The sequence below is a fragment of the Plectropomus leopardus genome, chromosome 7 (assembly GCF_026936395.1).
Source record: "Plectropomus leopardus strain MGB_pleo_1.0 chromosome 7, ASM2693639v1, whole genome shotgun sequence".
Lineage (NCBI taxonomy): Eukaryota > Metazoa > Chordata > Actinopteri > Perciformes > Serranidae > Plectropomus > Plectropomus leopardus.
The window spans coordinates 1,124,930-1,141,338 of NC_142182.1; the positions used below are offsets into that span (position 1 = coordinate 1,124,930).

Genomic DNA, 16,409 nt, shown 5'->3' on the forward strand with positions numbered 1-16,409 from the left:
AACGTTTAGAAAACTGCGTTACAAATGTCATTGGTGTTGAATTCAGTCTTCGGCTCATTAATTAATACTGATTTCCGTCGAAAAGTTAGTTTTACAGACACCAAATGTCTCTGTCCCTCTCACACTTCAGCCCGGTCGTGGGGTTTTATTTCCTGATGTTTGAGAGCCGGGCAGTCGGTCAGGAAGCCCGTCTGAAAAACAGCAAAAATGACTTTAAAGTGTGTTTATTTGAAACCTCCGACCACTTAAATGTTTTCAAAACGGCTTTACAAACATTTTTAATTTTAAAGTCAGTCTTCGCCTCATTAAATTACTACCAATTTCCGTCGAAGAAGAAAATGTTTTTTTTTTAAAATGTTTTCCTTTAATTATTCAGGGGATTTTTTAAAGAAACTGTTCTGGCATTTTATTTTTGTTTTCTTGACACGTTTTTTTGGTAATTTTTAATGAAAATCTTGGCAGTTTTTATTTTTACTTTAAAAGTTATTGACTTTCTTTAAAAAAATAGGAAATTTTAAAATCCAGCAATTTCAGTTTTAACATATCCTAGCAATGATAAATATGTATTGATATATATATATATATATATATATATATATATATATATGTATGTATATATATATATATATATATATATATATATATATATATATATATATATATATATATATATATATATAAAATATATATGTATATATTTAAAGAAAACATGTTTTCTTTAAAAAAAAATGGTAATAAATAAATAAATAAATAAAAGTTGCCAAAAAGTTAACTACAATAGAAAAAAAATAGCCAGAGAAAAAAGCCATAAAAAGTAAAACAACAACTTTAACAACTTTAAAGATGTTTTGAAAAATCACCTACAACAAGAAATATTAACTAACAAGCAAGGACACTTTGAGAAAGATTTATTTGAATTATAACAAAACATATAATAAATATAAATATTACATTTAAAAGATGTGCATTGTCTTGTAAAAGTAAGATACATTGTAAATAAAATCCCTCCCTGGCTTTCTGATTCTAAAATGACCCAAAATGTGCATTTGCCGGTTAGTAATGTTGACAAAAGCTCTATGCAGTTTGTTCTTCATTTCACAGTTCTCACCATTCACCGCCAAGGGGATATATATATATATATATATATATATGTATATATATATATTCATTTGCTAAGTTGGTCATTGCTTTTCTCCCCCATGTTTTCAAAAATATTCAAACCAATAGGCTCAGTTCACAAAATTGTGAAAATTACCTGAAAAATAAGAAAAGTCAAACAAATAAAAAAAAACAAACAAACAGGAAAATTACCTGGAAAAGTGTTGATAAAAAATGTATTTATATTAAATATTATTTTTTATTTTTCATCTTTTTGATAATGTCTAGTCATTTCTTGCCCAGTTGGTCATTGCCAAATCAAACAAATTTGCTCGGTTATCAAAAGTTAAAATAGCTCGTGAATATCCTAAAAAAAAGAACACACACACACACACACACAAAAAGGGATAAAATAATAAGAAGAATTCAAGAAAAGAAAAGTAAAAACAAAACCAACAAGAAAATGACCTGAAAAAGTGCTGACGATTTTTTTAAATATATTTTTTTCTGTTTCATAATTTTAAATATAAAGGCATTATAATTATAAATATAGTTTGGGACTTTTATGGATAAATTCTAATAATCCTCCCCGCTTTTTAAAAAATAATTTACAGGTTATTTCTTGTCAACTTTTACTAAGTTCTCACACTTTGTGGGACATTTCATGTCATGTTGCTTTTTGCCCCACAGACAGCTTGTGAAAAGCGTCTGAACGCAGCACACGGAGACTGAAGGGTTAAAATGAGTCCGCGGCGTCAGTACTGCAGGACGGTCAGCAGGTTGTAGGTCACGGCGTCTCTGATGACCTCGGCGGCGCAGTACGTGTCCCCCTCGTGCGGCTCGGTGTCCGGCTGCAGCAGCTGATTGGCTGACGGAGCGACCTCAAAGTTCCACTCGGGCAGGAAGCTGTCCCCGCGGTTTTCGCAGACGTTGTGCAGGACGCAGCACGCGGCCACCACCCTGGGCATCATGGACACGTCGATGTCGCTCTTCTTCAGCAGGCACCTCCAGCGGCCCTTCAGCCGCGTGAACGCCGTATCCACCACGGAGCGGGCGGAGGACAGCGTGTAGTTGAAGCGGCGCTGCTCCGGGGTCAGCTGGTGCTCCTGGCTGTAACCCTTCATGAGCCACGGCTTCAGAGGGAACGACGCGTCCCCGATCAGGTGGACGGGGATCTCCACCGCGTCAGACATGACCGACCTCTGAAAGACACGCCGCAGCTGTAATAACAGGGCCCACACACCTGCTCGTGGACTACATTTCAAAAACTTCCCAGGACTTTTCAAGAACCCCCCAAGTGTTTTGTTTTGTTTTTTCAATTCAAACATGATTTCAGCATCTCCAGAGTTCAGTTCAGAGTTCAGTTCACGGAGCTTTATTGTCCCTTTCAGGGGAAATTTGGTCTGCAGTGACAGCACAACCAACAACAACTACACACCATAAATAAACACTGACACAAAAACAACATGGCAATGTACAGCACAACCCAACTTGATAAGAGCAACCCCAACGAAATAAAAATAGAGGAATCAAAGAGTATAAAAGAAGTGAGGAAGTGGGTGAAGACCTGATGTCAATTAAAATAATTTAAAAAAAGGATTTAAATAGGTCGTGCCACCGGGACAGTGCAGTTCAAGGATCATGCACGTTGATTGCATTGAATGCACGTGGCACAGAGGAAGATTTGTACCTAAGGCTACCTGTACCTTCCATGTGTTCATGATGTTCATGTTTTTACAGTTTTGGGCTGTGACAAATACTGTAATTTTGGTTATTTTTAAAGAAAACATGCCTTTAAAAAAATAAGAAAAAAAATTCTCCTCAAATTATAGTTGTCTATAAAAATTGGGAAAAAAATGTAAGAAAAAAGCCTTGCAAAACACAACACTTAAACACAAAATCACCAATTAAAAGAAAAACTTTTCTCTAGAAAGTACATGCAGTCCAAACCTGTTTTACTAACATAAATAAATAAATGAATTAATTAATAAAAACAATAATAATAACAATAATAAAGACTGAATCACCAAATTTATTTAAGTTTTCTTTAAAAATCATGAAAAATCATGAAAAATCATGAAAGAAAAGAAAAAAAGGCAGATGTGTGTGCACTCACCTGTCGGGGGAACAGGTAACCGTCGGGGCGGTCCTCTGCCTTCAGGTACAGGTCTGAGCTGGCGAGCACCGTGGAGCTGCTGGTGCTTCCGGGCCAGCCGGCGTACACGTCAGTGAAACTGTGAGGGACGAAAGAGCACGCCAACGCCACGTCAGTCACATCAGATCAACAACCTGCTGCTGAAGTAAAAGTACTTCATTCCAAAATACTCCCTGACAAGTAACCTCATTCATTCACAGTACTGCTGCAGAGGGAAATATGCTTTTTAAGAAACCATGCTGGCGATTCTTTGTATCTTAAAAAGTATTTTACGTTCTTTGTTTTTAGACATTATTTTGGCAATTTTCTTTCCTTTAAAGATGTTTCCAAATTTATGAAAACATTTTGGTGATTTTGTTTCTTTTAAAAATTTTAGCAAGTTTTAAAAAACTTAATTTGGTACTTTCTTTTACTTTAATTTTTTTTCTTTTTTTTTTAAGAAAACAGTTTGGTGATTTCTTTTTTCTTTTTTTTTTTAATTATGGGACGTTTTTGTCCAGAACAGCCTGCAGGATCACATAGTAAGACCCCCTCCTCTGATAAATACAGAACAGTCCCTTACCAGACGTTGTGGTCCACCACAGCCTGCAGGATCACAGAGTGCCACCCCTCCTCTGATAAATACAGAACAGTCCCTTACCAGACGTTGTGGTCCACCACAGCCTGCAGGATCACGGAGTGCCAGCCCCTCCGGTTCAGGTAGTCGTCCGGGTTGTCCCTCGGCGGGGCGATGGGGATGTGTGTCCCGCCGATGGCCCCGGCGCACTGCGGGTAGCAGCGGTCCTTGAAGCCCCGGATGGTGTCCTCCAGCCGCGGGCCGCTCGGCAGCGACACGTAGCGCCGGTACAGCCGGTCCAGGATGGCCGAGATCACCTGCCGCACGATCACGCACACGGTGGCGACCCCCACCCCGAAGAGGCCGGCGATGGAGCGGTACTCCCCGGAGCGGGCGAACCACCACAGGGCGATGGCCAGCCGGCGGCGCGGCTCGATGGGGACCCGGTAGTTAGTCCGGCGGCGGCGGATGGCCGGTTCGACCCGCTCCAGCAGGTAGGAGAAGGTGTCCCGGGACACGCGGAACTGCGCCTTCCACTCCGCGTCGTCGAAGGAGTCCGCGGAGGTCCAGAAGGTGTGCCCGGGGCTCCGGTTGCGGACCCAGATGTCCCGGCTGGTGGAGGTGATGACGCTCAGGATGCCGGCCATCGAGGACAGCACGAAGGCCCGCCTCCTCCGCAGGTACTGCCGCCGCCGCCGCTCCCGCTCCGCCGCCTCCCGCAGCCTCCTCCGCCGCAGCAGGGCCGTCTGGACCCGGTACAGCTCCAGCATCTGGGCGCCGACCGCCGGAGGGACGTTCAGGCTCAGGACGGAGGTCAGTAAGAGCGCCGGGAGCGACGGAGCATCCTCCGGAGGAGACGCCATGTTGAACTGGCGGTAAACAAACCGCTTCTTCTTGTCCTCGGGTTTTTACTTCAGCTGCGGGAAGCAACACCGCCACCTGCTGCTGAGGACAGCGAAGCGCACCGCCAACTGACGTGTGGAAATAACAAAATACAAAATAAAATAAAATGAAATAAAACAAAACAAAAATAAATAAACAAAATAGAGGTTTGAGGCTTTTTAAAAATCATTGTTAGGGACTGCTCATTATTTATGGGAAGGGGGAGGTGCCAAAAGGGGAAGGCAGGTCAAATAATGGGGAGGAGTACGTATTTCTTCTTTCTTCTTCTATGGTTTTATAGTTATTTTAAAGATAAAATTTTTGCTGATGTGTTTTTGTTTTTTTTAAATTTTTTTATTTTAAAGAAAACAGGCCTGTAGGTTTGGAAGGCGTGTTTTCCTTAAAAAATAACGTTGGCTTTTTTTTGTAAAATTGTTGATTTTTGTTTTTCAAATGTTCCTTTAAACATTTTTTGGTGGTTTTATTTCTTTAAAACTTTTGGTGATTTTTAAAAAAAAAAAAATTTAATTTATGGCAATATCTTTTTAAACATAGCTAGTTTTTTTTTTCTTTAAAACTTTTGGTGATTTCAATCACATTTTGACTAGTTTTTGAATTTTTTAATTATCCTTTTTTCTTTCACAAATTTTTGGTGATTTTTAAAGAAAACACGTCTTCCAAACCCAAGGGGCTACCAAACTAAAAACTGCTATAATTACACAATTTTATCAGAGCCAGAGACTGTAAAAACTTTTCCAAATTATCAGTAGATTTTCAGGTGTAATGATGCACCTCCACTGTCGGTAAAGGTGAGATGACGTGAACTCTGAGGAGATTATCTGCTGCTTCCTCTGAGGCCATGAAACAAACTGTGTTTCTGACTCTGAATGTGCTTTCTGTGACACTGACAGTCTGCCACCACACGTCTCTCTGGTTTCACTTCCTCCTCGCCCTTTCTGCTTTTTACTGCTGGTATGAATTTGTCCACAGTAACTTCCTCCTCTCTGCTGCCTCTCAGCTCACTAACACACACTTCACATGTTTACATGTTTCTTTTTATTTTTCTCAACCCGACACTGAGCTGAAGGAGTGAAGGTGAGAGTTTATTTCTCTGTCTGTGTAATAAAATAACCTCACAAAAACGTGAATATCAGACCTGCTGGCTGTTAAAGGAGGTTTGTGACTGTCTCTTGATGTTTTGTGATCAGCTGTTTGGGTGTGATGGCAGAACCAGAGAGCGACACCGAAGACCAGAGGACGCTGTCTCAAGGTTCTCACTCGCCCTCATTTTTCATGGAGTTTTTTTTTTTTTTTTACATAATAACAAAACATAATTTTACATAATTAGTCTTTTAATCAATTCTTTTATTCTGTCTTAGTTGTGTTTAATTTTTATTAGTACAATTATTTCTGTGTTTACTGCCAATATTCTTTGAATTGTACCATAAATCTTATTGGTGTGGGTTGTTACTGATATATTTGTATTGTAATAGTTTCTCTCGTTTTATTTGTCTTTAAATTTTGGCTGGCTTTAGTTCGGCGTTATTGTTTGGCTCTTATTATGTTGCCTCAAGAAACTCTTCTTGCTTCTGTTTGTCAAAGCACTTTGTAAACACTTGAAAGTGTTACTCAGATACTCATATATATATATATATATATATACATACATATATATATATATATAGCATACAGATAGGAGAATTTAATTGGTCTGAACATTATAATTACATAATAAAATTATGTTACAAAATATTATATTTTTAAGCACTTTCCTTTAGTAATTTCCTTTTTTATTACTTGCTTTGTTTGTATGTTAATTTTCTTAATTTGACCTTGTTTCTTAACTTTTTTAATTTATTTTTGGGTTATTTCTTCTTTTGTTGCTCATTGCTATCTTCTCATGTTTTTGAAAGAAATCAGGTCTATTTGTTCAGGTTTCATAAAGGTTTGTGTGTGTGTGTGTGTGTGTGTGTGTGTGTGTGTGTGTGTGTGTGTGTGTGTGTGTGTGTGTGTGTGTGTGTGTGTGTGTGTGTGTGTGTGTGTGTGTGTGTGTGTGTGTGTGTGTGTACAGTTGAACCTCCCAGTTGTTCCAGTTTGACCACCAGGGAGCTGCAGCAGAAGTGGAGGGAGGTGAAGAAGAGAGAGCGACCCGTCAGGCTGCTGTTTGAGATCCCGTCCACTCGGGTTATTGAACACGTTCTGTCCAAATATGTGGTGAGAGCCGAAATCACAGATCTATCTGAGGAAGCACCACAGTCTGTTCAGCTCATAACACCCTTTGTCCTAAAAATACTGTATAAAATGCAGAAAATTAAGGGAAATAAAACATTTTAAAGAGGCGCAGCAGCACAAAAGTGCAAAGTGGTAAGTGGTGCACATATAGGCATGATGGCTACCAGCGTGGTAGCCATCATGCCTATATGTGCATTAAACAGAAACTTTCATTCGGCCTGACGTTTTGTCTCCTGTGTGTTTCCAGGTGTATGAGATCGTGGTGATGCGCTCCGGCAGCTTTGACTCCCACCGCGTGTCTGTGGAGCGCCGTTACAGCGACTTCTCCCGCTTCCACCACAAACTGCAGGAGGAGTTCAGCGAGGAGCTGGAGGAGGTGGCCCTGCCCCGAAAACTCCTCAGCGGGAACTTCAGCCCTGAAATCATCGCAGAGCGACGCCTCGCCCTCCAGGACTACCTGGCTAAACTCTACGCCGTTCGCTGCATCCGCCACTCTCCTCACTTCCCCACATTCTTCACCGAGCAGGAGCAGAGGCGAGCGCACGGCCTGCTGCGGGCCGGACAGTTTCGGCCCGCCGCGGAGCAGCTGCAGAAGGTGTTGGAGGTGGAGGAGAAGCTGCTGCCGTGGCAGAGCCCCTCCCTGATCGTACCCACTCTCTCCGCACTCGCCGTCTGTTACCGGGACCTGGAGGAACCAGAGCAGGCCTTCGCCACCGCTCAGAGAGCCCTGCCTCCGGTCAGACGCTACGGACTAAAAGCCTACAGAGCGGCGCTGCTGGAGCTGCTGGTGGATCTGGGCTACCAGCTGGGACGACCCGTGGCTCAATTACAGGACGAGCTGACTGTCCTGAGGGACGCTGAGAGGGGCAGGGTGTCCCCCCGCTCTCTGAAGGAGTTAGTGGTCCAGCAGTTCCCCTAAGACTCTCAAGGAGTCAGCAGTCACACTCAACTTTCAATTCTGGCCCGACAGGGCTCCTGGTGGCCCCCAGTCACTTTCTAATTGACACTAAAAATAAATGGATTTTTTCCCCTTTTAGTCTCCATAAGGTGTCAGAGACATAAAACAGCATCAAAATAGAGCTTGTTGATCAAAAAAGAGCCAGAGGAGGATCCCCCACACCCCCGACAGAGGTCCTAGATAAGACACTAATGTCCTAAGATCCTGGAAATGTCCCAAAATCCTGTAAAAATCATAAAATTAGAGACATGTCATAAATTTGAGAAATGTCCTAAAATCCTAGAAACATCCTGAAATCTTAGAAATATCCCCAAATCCGAGAAATGTCGTGAAGTCCTAGAAATTTCCTAAAATCCAAGAAACACCCTATAATCCCAGAAATGTCACATAATCCTAGAAACGTGTATGGGGCTCCTGTGACTGGCCCCTGGCCTCCTGTCATTTTGTAAAAGCGGCCTGAGTTGGTGGTTCCTGAATTCCCTTGAGGACAATCCAGGTGATCAGTGGACAACAAACCGATAAACTCTAGAGCTGAATCAGTAAAGTGATCAATAACTCGAACACCTTTGGCCTGTGAATGTTTCTGTCTGACTGATTTCGGCAGAAAATCAGAAAATTTGGCAGAAAATGTTCGAGATATGAAACCACAGCTGCTGTGAGTGAGGACAGAGACACATGCTCTGTCCATCATACTCTAATTTATTTCAATGTGTGTAATCTGTCCGCTGTCTGTGGTGAATAAGGTGAATCTGCACCATCATCTCTGCAGAGGAACTGATGTGTCGTCATCCCGTTTCTGTGTTTCAACATAACGACTGGAAATCCTTAAAAGTTACCCAACCTGCTTCACTCTGTCTGTGCTGCATTTATCACTGATTATTTGTTAAACTGAAATGGAACAAAATACCCATAGAAATGTCTTATTATATAACCATATGGTTCCAGTCAAGTAATTAGATTGGACAAGAGGCCGATTTCGTCCTCACTAGGGGCTGGTCCAAGGCAAGCCTGAGTCGGCCCTATTTATAAGTTTTATCAGACAGCAGAGTCGAAAGTCTACTCTCAAATCTGACAAGAAAGAGGAGTTCAGTGCATCATAGAAAGACCTGGATCAGCCTCACCAAGGGCTGGTTTAAGATGAGCCCTAACTAAAAGGTTTATCAGAGACAAAAGACTGGAGTTTACTCTTCAAATGAAGAGAGAGAGAAAGAAGTACAGAAGAGCTCAATGTGTCTAAGGAAGTCTCAAGGAAAACCAGGCCTACATCAGCATAACTAGGGGCTGGTGCAAGGTAAGCCTAAGCCAGCCCTCACCTAAAGCTTCATCAGAGAGGAAAGTCTTTAGTATACTCCTCAAATAAAGAGAGAGAGAGAGAGGTACTCAGTGTGCCTTAAGAAGACTCCAGGCAACCAGGCATACATCAGCCTAACTTGGGCTGGTTCAAGGCCAGCCTGAGCCGTCCCTAACTGTAAGCTTTAACACAAAGATAAGTCTTCAGTCTACTCTTCAAATGAAGAAAGAGAGAAGGAGAGAGGAGTTCTGTGTTTCATTGCAAGTCCCCCAGCTACATCAGCTCAACTAGGGGCTGGTCCAAGGCAAGTCAGAGCCAGCCTAACCGCAGTATATCGTATGAAGTTCCCAGGGAAACCATCTTTATATCAGCCTCACTAGGGGCTGAGCCAGCCCCAACTATAAGCTTTATTAAAGAGGACAGTTTTTAGTCTTCTCTGAAATGTGAAGACAGAGAGGAGCTCAGTGCATCAAAGGACGTCCCCCAGCAGATGTGGCCTCATTAGGGCTGGTCCAACGCAAGTCAGAGCCAGCCCTTACTATACATATCAGAGACGCAACCTTGCTCACCACTTACCACTTTGCACTGTCGTGCTGCTGCGCCTCTTTAAAATGTTTTATTTCCCTTAATTTTCTGCATTTTATGCAGTATTTTTAGGACAGAGGGCGTTATGAGCTGAACAGACTGTGGTGCTTCCTCAGATAGATCTGTGATTTTGGGTTATGTAACTAAAACTGACTCCATCTGAAAAACGTTCTTGCAGCAGAAAGTAAAGACGGAAACAAAAGAAACCAACGTCCAAAGCCAGAGACTGTTTTTTCTGATCCGTATTAGTGTGTGTGATGTGTATCAGCTTGTTGCCCAGATCTGACCCTGATTTTGAATTGAATAAACAAAGTTTATATAAGTACAGCTGTAACTAGTATTTGATTATCCAATCAGTCAATTAACAGCAAATTAAATTGCAACTATTTTGATATACATTTATTTTCTTGTATTTATTTTAATTTTGAAGGGGGTTTTGGAGGTGTGTCTGTGTTTGGGGAGGTATTTCCAATTTTTTATATAAATCATTTGGAGGGTTTTTTCTCCTTTCTTTTTAATAATTTAGAGTTTTAGGGGTTTTTTTTTTCAATTTTTATTATTTGAGTTATAGTTTTTGTATGTATTTGTTGATATAGATATACTGTATAAGTAATTTTAAAGTTGTTTTTTTTTAATGTTTTCTTTTTATCAATAATTTCGAGTTTGTGGGTGGTTTTCCATTATTTTTTTTAACAAATGTGAGATTGAGATGATGAGATGTTCTTTTTTTTCTTGAGGATTTTTTTTAGCATTGGGTACTTTTACTTTTAACACTTAAATTTCCCTGAGTATAATTATTGTCATACTTTTCTTTTTACAGGGTGGTATTAGTAGGATCTGAATACTTCCTCCACTGCTGCATGTGATGATGAAAAAAGTGCGCAGATGCAGATGAGTAACGGGTTTGAAACACACCTGTTGGCAGTAGCACAGCATACCTGTGTAGGTGGGTGAAAGAGGGCGGGACAGGAGCTGTAATCAGTCTCAGGTTCCTCTTCACACCTGACGCACAGGTATGAACCCTGTACTGAACTTTTCTTTTGGTACATTTCAGTTTTTCCTCGTGGATGACGGAGGTCTGAGAGGAGACGGTTAATAAAACATCAAGAAATCTCAACATTACCTCCCAACCAGAGACACACGAGTCTATTCCTGTAAAAGTTATTTAAAGGAACCACAGATATATATACGACACACGAGGCATGGACACACGGAGCGATGATTTAATGCAGGTCGTCCTGCAGCGCAGACCGTAAAAACACGGACAGCCTCTCAGAGACATCGTTTCTTTAAAAAACAGGATATATAACATCCACTCAGCGTTAAAACGCTCCTCACTCCGCTCGCCGTCGCTCTGTTTCTGAAGGAAAAAACTTCTTTTTTGAGTCTTTCAGATAAAAATAGAGTCCATCACATGTTGGGTTCAGTCCTGCGGCTTCAGAAAGACTCTCTTTGTGTTGCTCTCGGGGACGTTCTGGTTGACGTCGTCCTCTTCTGCCGCCGCTCGCTCTCGCTTCTTTGCAAACTTCTTTTTCATGCTTTCCACTAAACTCTCGTACCTGAAAAAACACGAAACAGTAAAGAAATTAAAATGCAAGTTACGTATTCTGCACAAAAGTTCAGCTGCTTCAAATAATTATCATCTAGTTCAATGATACTCAACTTATGGCCCCTGATAGGGCCCCTGGTGCCCCCTCCCAAAAAAAACCCATTTTCTAATGTTCTAATGTACAATAAAAATAAAGTGATTGACTCTGTGAATAGTTGATCAAAAATAGAGGCAGAGGAGGATCCCCCACACCCCCGACAGAGGACACAGCTGAGACACTGATGTCCTAAAATCACAGAAATGTCCTAAGTATTCTATAAATGTCTTAAAATCATAGATACATCATAAAATCCTTAAAATGTCCTGTTTTAAAATCTAGGAAGTCTCCTAAAATCAGAGAAATGTCCTGACATCTTATAAGCGTAAAATCTTAGAATGTCCACAATCCCAGACGTCCTAAAATCCTTGAAATTTCCTAAAAACTCTGAATGTCCTAAAATCCCAGAAACACGTATGGGTCCGCTCTGACTGGCCCCTGGGCCCCGGTCATTTTGTGGCCCCCAAACGGAGCGATCTAGTTCCCTCTGACTCTGGAACCTTTCTTTCTCCTCGACATGATGAATAAAGTTTTTACCATTTGACAGTAAATCAGCAGCAGATATAAACAGAAACACGTGTGCACGTTTTCATAAACATAAACAGGAAACATTCAGAGAACTGCTCATCCTGCCTCTGATTTCAAAATAAGACTCTTTGGTTGAACACCGTAAATTAAATCAAATCTCTAAAAAGCAGAAAACAAATATTCACTGCTGATTATATCAAAGTGTGTTTGTACCTCAGGGCCATTTCCTCATCGGTGACGTCCGTCTGCATACGGCTCAGATCTTCTTCCTTTTCCTGTTTCTCCTCTTCGTCTTTTGGATTCATCAGCGCCATCAGTTTCTGAAAACAAGCTGCGCCGTCAGCAGCTGCACGGCGTCGGCAGCTGCGCGGCGTCTGCAGCTGCGCGGCGTCTGCAGCTGCGCGGCGTCTGCAGCTGCGCGGCGTCTGCAGCTGCGCGGCGTCTGCAGCTGCGCGGCGTCTGCAGCTGCATGCCTATCGCAATCCCAGAGTGCCAAATATTGTCATTTTGCAAAACGCGTTCTGTCCAAAAAAACACTGCAAATAGCAGCATCCTAGTGTGCAAAGTGACAATATTCGGCACTTACGGCTTGCCATAGCCGTCAGCTGCTCAGAGCTTCAGGTTTCATCTGAAACTTCCCTCTTTTACTCTGCAGCTTCTTTAACCCTTTGAAACCTGGAGCGACGTCACTTTTCTTCTGCTGCTGCTTTCAGACGCCGTTCACAAGTATTTAAACATTTGAAGCCTGAGCCAACTGGTTTGATTTCTCTCAAAACCACTGAAAAAAATGCATGAGCGACTTGTTCAGAGACGCTCAACAAATAGCAAGAAATTAGTAGATTTAGAAAATAATTTGAAAAGAAAAGCTAGAGAAAACTGTCTAGGAAAAAAGCTAGGTAATTTTTTTAAATGATCACAAGTTACAAGATTACAGTTACAAAATTATTATATTTTTAAGCAATTTTCCAGGCCATTTTCTTGTTTTTTTACTAAATAATATTTTTTTTAAAAAATGTATTTATTTTGTTTTGTTTTATTACTAATTTTTAGGTACTTGTCTTGTACTTTTTATTCATTTCTTGCAAATTTTTGGGTCATTTCTTCCTCAGTCACCTCCACCTCAGTGGACATTTGTCTTTGGCTTCACTCAAACCAGCAAAGCTACAAACAATCACCATCAACAACACCTTAAAAAACACACAAATTTACAATATACCAGATACAAAAGTGCAAACAGGCAAGTAAACTACAGAAATATAAATAATGAAGAAAAGAGAGCACATCTGGAAATAGTGTTTTTCTCGTTTTCTCTTGACATTTTTCGAGTTGTTCTAAAAAATAATTTTCCAAATCGTTGAACTGTGAGCAGCAATCTGCTCACAGTTCAACGCTTTAAACACTTGTGACAGTGCAGTGACGTCACCCCACGATTCAAAGGGTTAACGGATGAAAAAACTGACCTCGACTTCTGGATTGAAACCTTTGAAGGAGATGCGGCCGAACTTCAGGTCCTCACAGGGAACAAAACTCTTCTCCTCGATGATCAGATTCCTGAGAGACGACAGCGACGACGGATGAGAAAAGACCTCAAACACTCACTGGGACACCACAGCACCTCCATATCAACAACAACAACATCAACAACAACAACAACAACAACAACAATAATAATGTTGCAAAATTCTTCTTTTTTATTCACTTTTTCCAGGTCATTTGCTTTTTTCCCCTTTTAAAAATATTTATTTATTTATATTATTATAATTATTTATTTGTTTTATTATTATTTAATTATTTTGTTATTTATTTATTTATCACAAAATTTCAGGTAATTTCCTTCTAATTCCAGCTAATTTTTTAGTCTTTATTTTTTAAATTTATTTATTGTAGTTTCAAAGAGTTAATACTGAATTCCCCCACAGACCCTTCGCTTCACAAATAGTTTAAAAATAAATTCTGACTAGGTGCGTAGGTTTTCCAGTTAACTTGTCAAAATTCAACTGTTGGATTTCTGAATGGAGTTTGGACAGTGGTGACTCGTGATGCTGTGTGTGTGTGTGTGTGTGTGTGTGTGTGGGGGACACGTACTCTCTGGCTCTCAGCTCCGGCAGGTCCAGGTACCAGTGCTCGTCACTGATGATCCTCTTCTCGTCCTCCTCCAGCTGCTTCTTCGTCTCAGCATCCAGACCTCTCTGCATGAACTGCAGCAACAACATCACGCTTTCATTTACAGTGCCGAGTAACACCAGCAACTGAGTACATTTACTCAAGTACTCATGTTACCCTGCAGTGGGAGAAGCATGCAGTTCCTTTACTAGAGTAAAAGTACTGACAACAAACTGTGAAAATACTCAGTCACAAGTCCTGCATGGAAAATGATGTTAAGAAAAACTATGTATTATAAAGAAAATTGACTTAAAGTATTTAAAGCAAAAGTACACCATGCAGGCAAATTCAAAATCATAATAATATTTTCAAAACACCCAAAAAACTCAAATAAAAACAAAACATAAAAGGACAAAAAAGAAATAAAAGGAAAATGACTAAAATATTTATCAAAATAGCTGCCAATTAATATCTGTTTCCTGTTTACTGATTGATCGATGCTGTATATTGTGCAGTATTGTATGTAGTTCATGCAGTATCTTGCAATACTGTATATAGCATGTGCAATAATGTGCATAGTCAGTTGACAGTTGTTAAATTCAGGTCCTATTTTTATGTATATATTCTCCATTTCTATTTTTTCTATGTTTTTTAATATTCTTTTTTTATTTTTTCTGTTTAATTTTGCACTGAGCCGCCATAACAAGCCAAATCCCTTAAAAAATAAGCAAATAAAATAAGTAAAAAAACAAAGTAACAAGGAAATGACCTGAAAAAAGTGCTTAAATCAAAGATTCTGTGGAATAATTTTAAATGTGTATTTATGGTACTTGTGAATATGGTGTTCTGATTTTTTTCATCAAGGTCTCTTAAAAATTATTCTCTAAAACTATAATTTCCTGCATTTGCCAGACATTTGTTGCCATTTTGTTTCTCCACGTTTTCCCGTGAAGAAATCAAACCAAATTACTTTAAGTTCAAAGGTTTTAAAAACGTTTGAAGAGTGACTGAATGCAGCACAACAGTGATTTCGATCCTCGTTTCAAAAAAAGATCAACACGTTTCCCTTTAATCTACTGAATCTCGTGTGAAACTGAGTCGATTCTGCGGCTGCATCCATCCATCAAAATGCGAGCTGAAGGACGGTGTCAATCTGGTTATTTGTTAATTTTGCAAATTTAAAAACCATGTTTGTAGCTAAAGTATAAGCCGAATTGATACGTGAATCAAACTCGACATAAACATGTATGAAGTTGATGTCTGTCGTGATTTGTTTTTTTTTAAAGATCGGGAAAACTTTTATTGTCAGATTTCTCTCTGAGATTTGGAGCGCTGGTCTCCTCTGAGAGCTAACGCTAGCTAACACGCGGCTGTTTGTTGGCTTTTTCACCCACCTTCATGCGCAGCAGGTTTTTGGAGAGTTTCACTGAGTCGCTGGCCATCATCAAACTGCTAATAACCCAAACTACAGCAGGACGTGACGGTTTAAAGGGTAAGTTTTTAGGCTAAGGCACGCGCAGCAGCTCCACGCAGCTGCTATCTAAACTCAGACAGAAAAAGTCGGACGTAGAGCAGCTTCATTTTCAGTCCGTCTAATCGATCGCTGATATCACTGATGTCCAGTGGTGGAAAGTACTGTGTGCTTTAAGTACACATTTGGGGTACTTTCTATTTTCTTTTCATGCCATTTTATACTTTTACTCCACTACATTTCTGAGGGAAATACTGCACTTTTTACGTCGTTACATTTATCTGGCAGCCAGGCCTGGAGGGCCGCGCGCTGAAGGAGCGCCGCGCGCTGAAGGAGCGCCGCGCGCTGAAGGAGCGCCGCGCGCTGAAGGAGCGCCGCGCGCTGAAGGAGCGCCGCGCGCTGAAGGAGCGCCGCGCGCTGAAGGAGCGCCGCGCGCTGAAGGAGCGCCGCGCGCTGAAGGAGCGCCGCGCGCTGAAGGAGCGCCGCGCGCTGAAGGAGCGCCGCGCGCTGAAGGAGCGCCGCGCGCTGAAGGAGCGCCGCGCGCTGAAGGAGCGCCGCGCGCTGAAGGAGCGCCGCGCGCTGAAGGAGCGCCGCGATCGCGCTCACAAAAAAGTGTGAAGACGTTTCATGTGTACGAGCTATCTCAGTTCAAATCAAGCAGAGCTACATAATGAGGCGATATAATGATGCTGTGATAGCTGCTGAGAACTGAGGGATGGTCATGAATCATCTGAATGTCAGGACAGTAGTTTATACAGCTCACTGCTGCTCTCAGTGCTGCTCTTTCTACCCAGTAATGTGCTGAAATTAGCGGACCGATATGGACAAATAATTACTCGTATGGTCGAGCATGTGTCACTGTTTCATTGTGGTGCATTATTGCATTATTCTGCATTATTCACTT

At 41.2% G+C, this 16,409-nt stretch overlaps 3 protein-coding genes across 3 annotated transcripts; 1 reads left to right on the plus strand and 2 right to left on the minus strand.

Annotated features, from left to right (window-relative positions):
• Nucleotides 1–884: 884 nt before the first annotated feature.
• Nucleotides 885–10,825, minus strand: LOC121938891 (uncharacterized). Its single transcript, XM_088079564.1, has 4 exons — nt 10,696–10,825; nt 3,894–4,780; nt 3,215–3,332; nt 885–2,300 (listed from the first exon to the last, which is right to left on the minus strand). Exons 2-4 carry the CDS (start codon nt 4,670–4,672, stop codon nt 1,854–1,856), a joined length of 1,344 nt encoding a protein of 447 aa, XP_087935690.1. The 5' UTR covers nt 4,673–4,780; nt 10,696–10,825; the 3' UTR covers nt 885–1,853.
• Nucleotides 4,637–10,079, plus strand: snx20 (sorting nexin 20). The gene is made up of 4 exons (XM_088079565.1): nt 4,637–5,786; nt 5,900–5,961; nt 6,763–6,905; nt 7,171–10,079. Exons 2-4 carry the CDS (start codon nt 5,913–5,915, stop codon nt 7,840–7,842), a joined length of 864 nt encoding a protein of 287 aa, XP_087935691.1. The 5' UTR covers nt 4,637–5,786; nt 5,900–5,912; the 3' UTR covers nt 7,843–10,079.
• A 139-nt stretch (nt 10,826–10,964) lies between the features above and the next one.
• On the minus strand, nt 10,965–15,616 carry mphosph6 (M-phase phosphoprotein 6). Its single transcript, XM_088079566.1, has 5 exons — nt 15,429–15,616; nt 14,017–14,129; nt 13,392–13,482; nt 12,145–12,251; nt 10,965–11,316 (listed from the first exon to the last, which is right to left on the minus strand). Exons 1-5 carry the CDS (start codon nt 15,477–15,479, stop codon nt 11,181–11,183), a joined length of 498 nt encoding a protein of 165 aa, XP_087935692.1. The 5' UTR covers nt 15,480–15,616; the 3' UTR covers nt 10,965–11,180.
• Nucleotides 15,617–16,409: the final 793 nt, after the last annotated feature.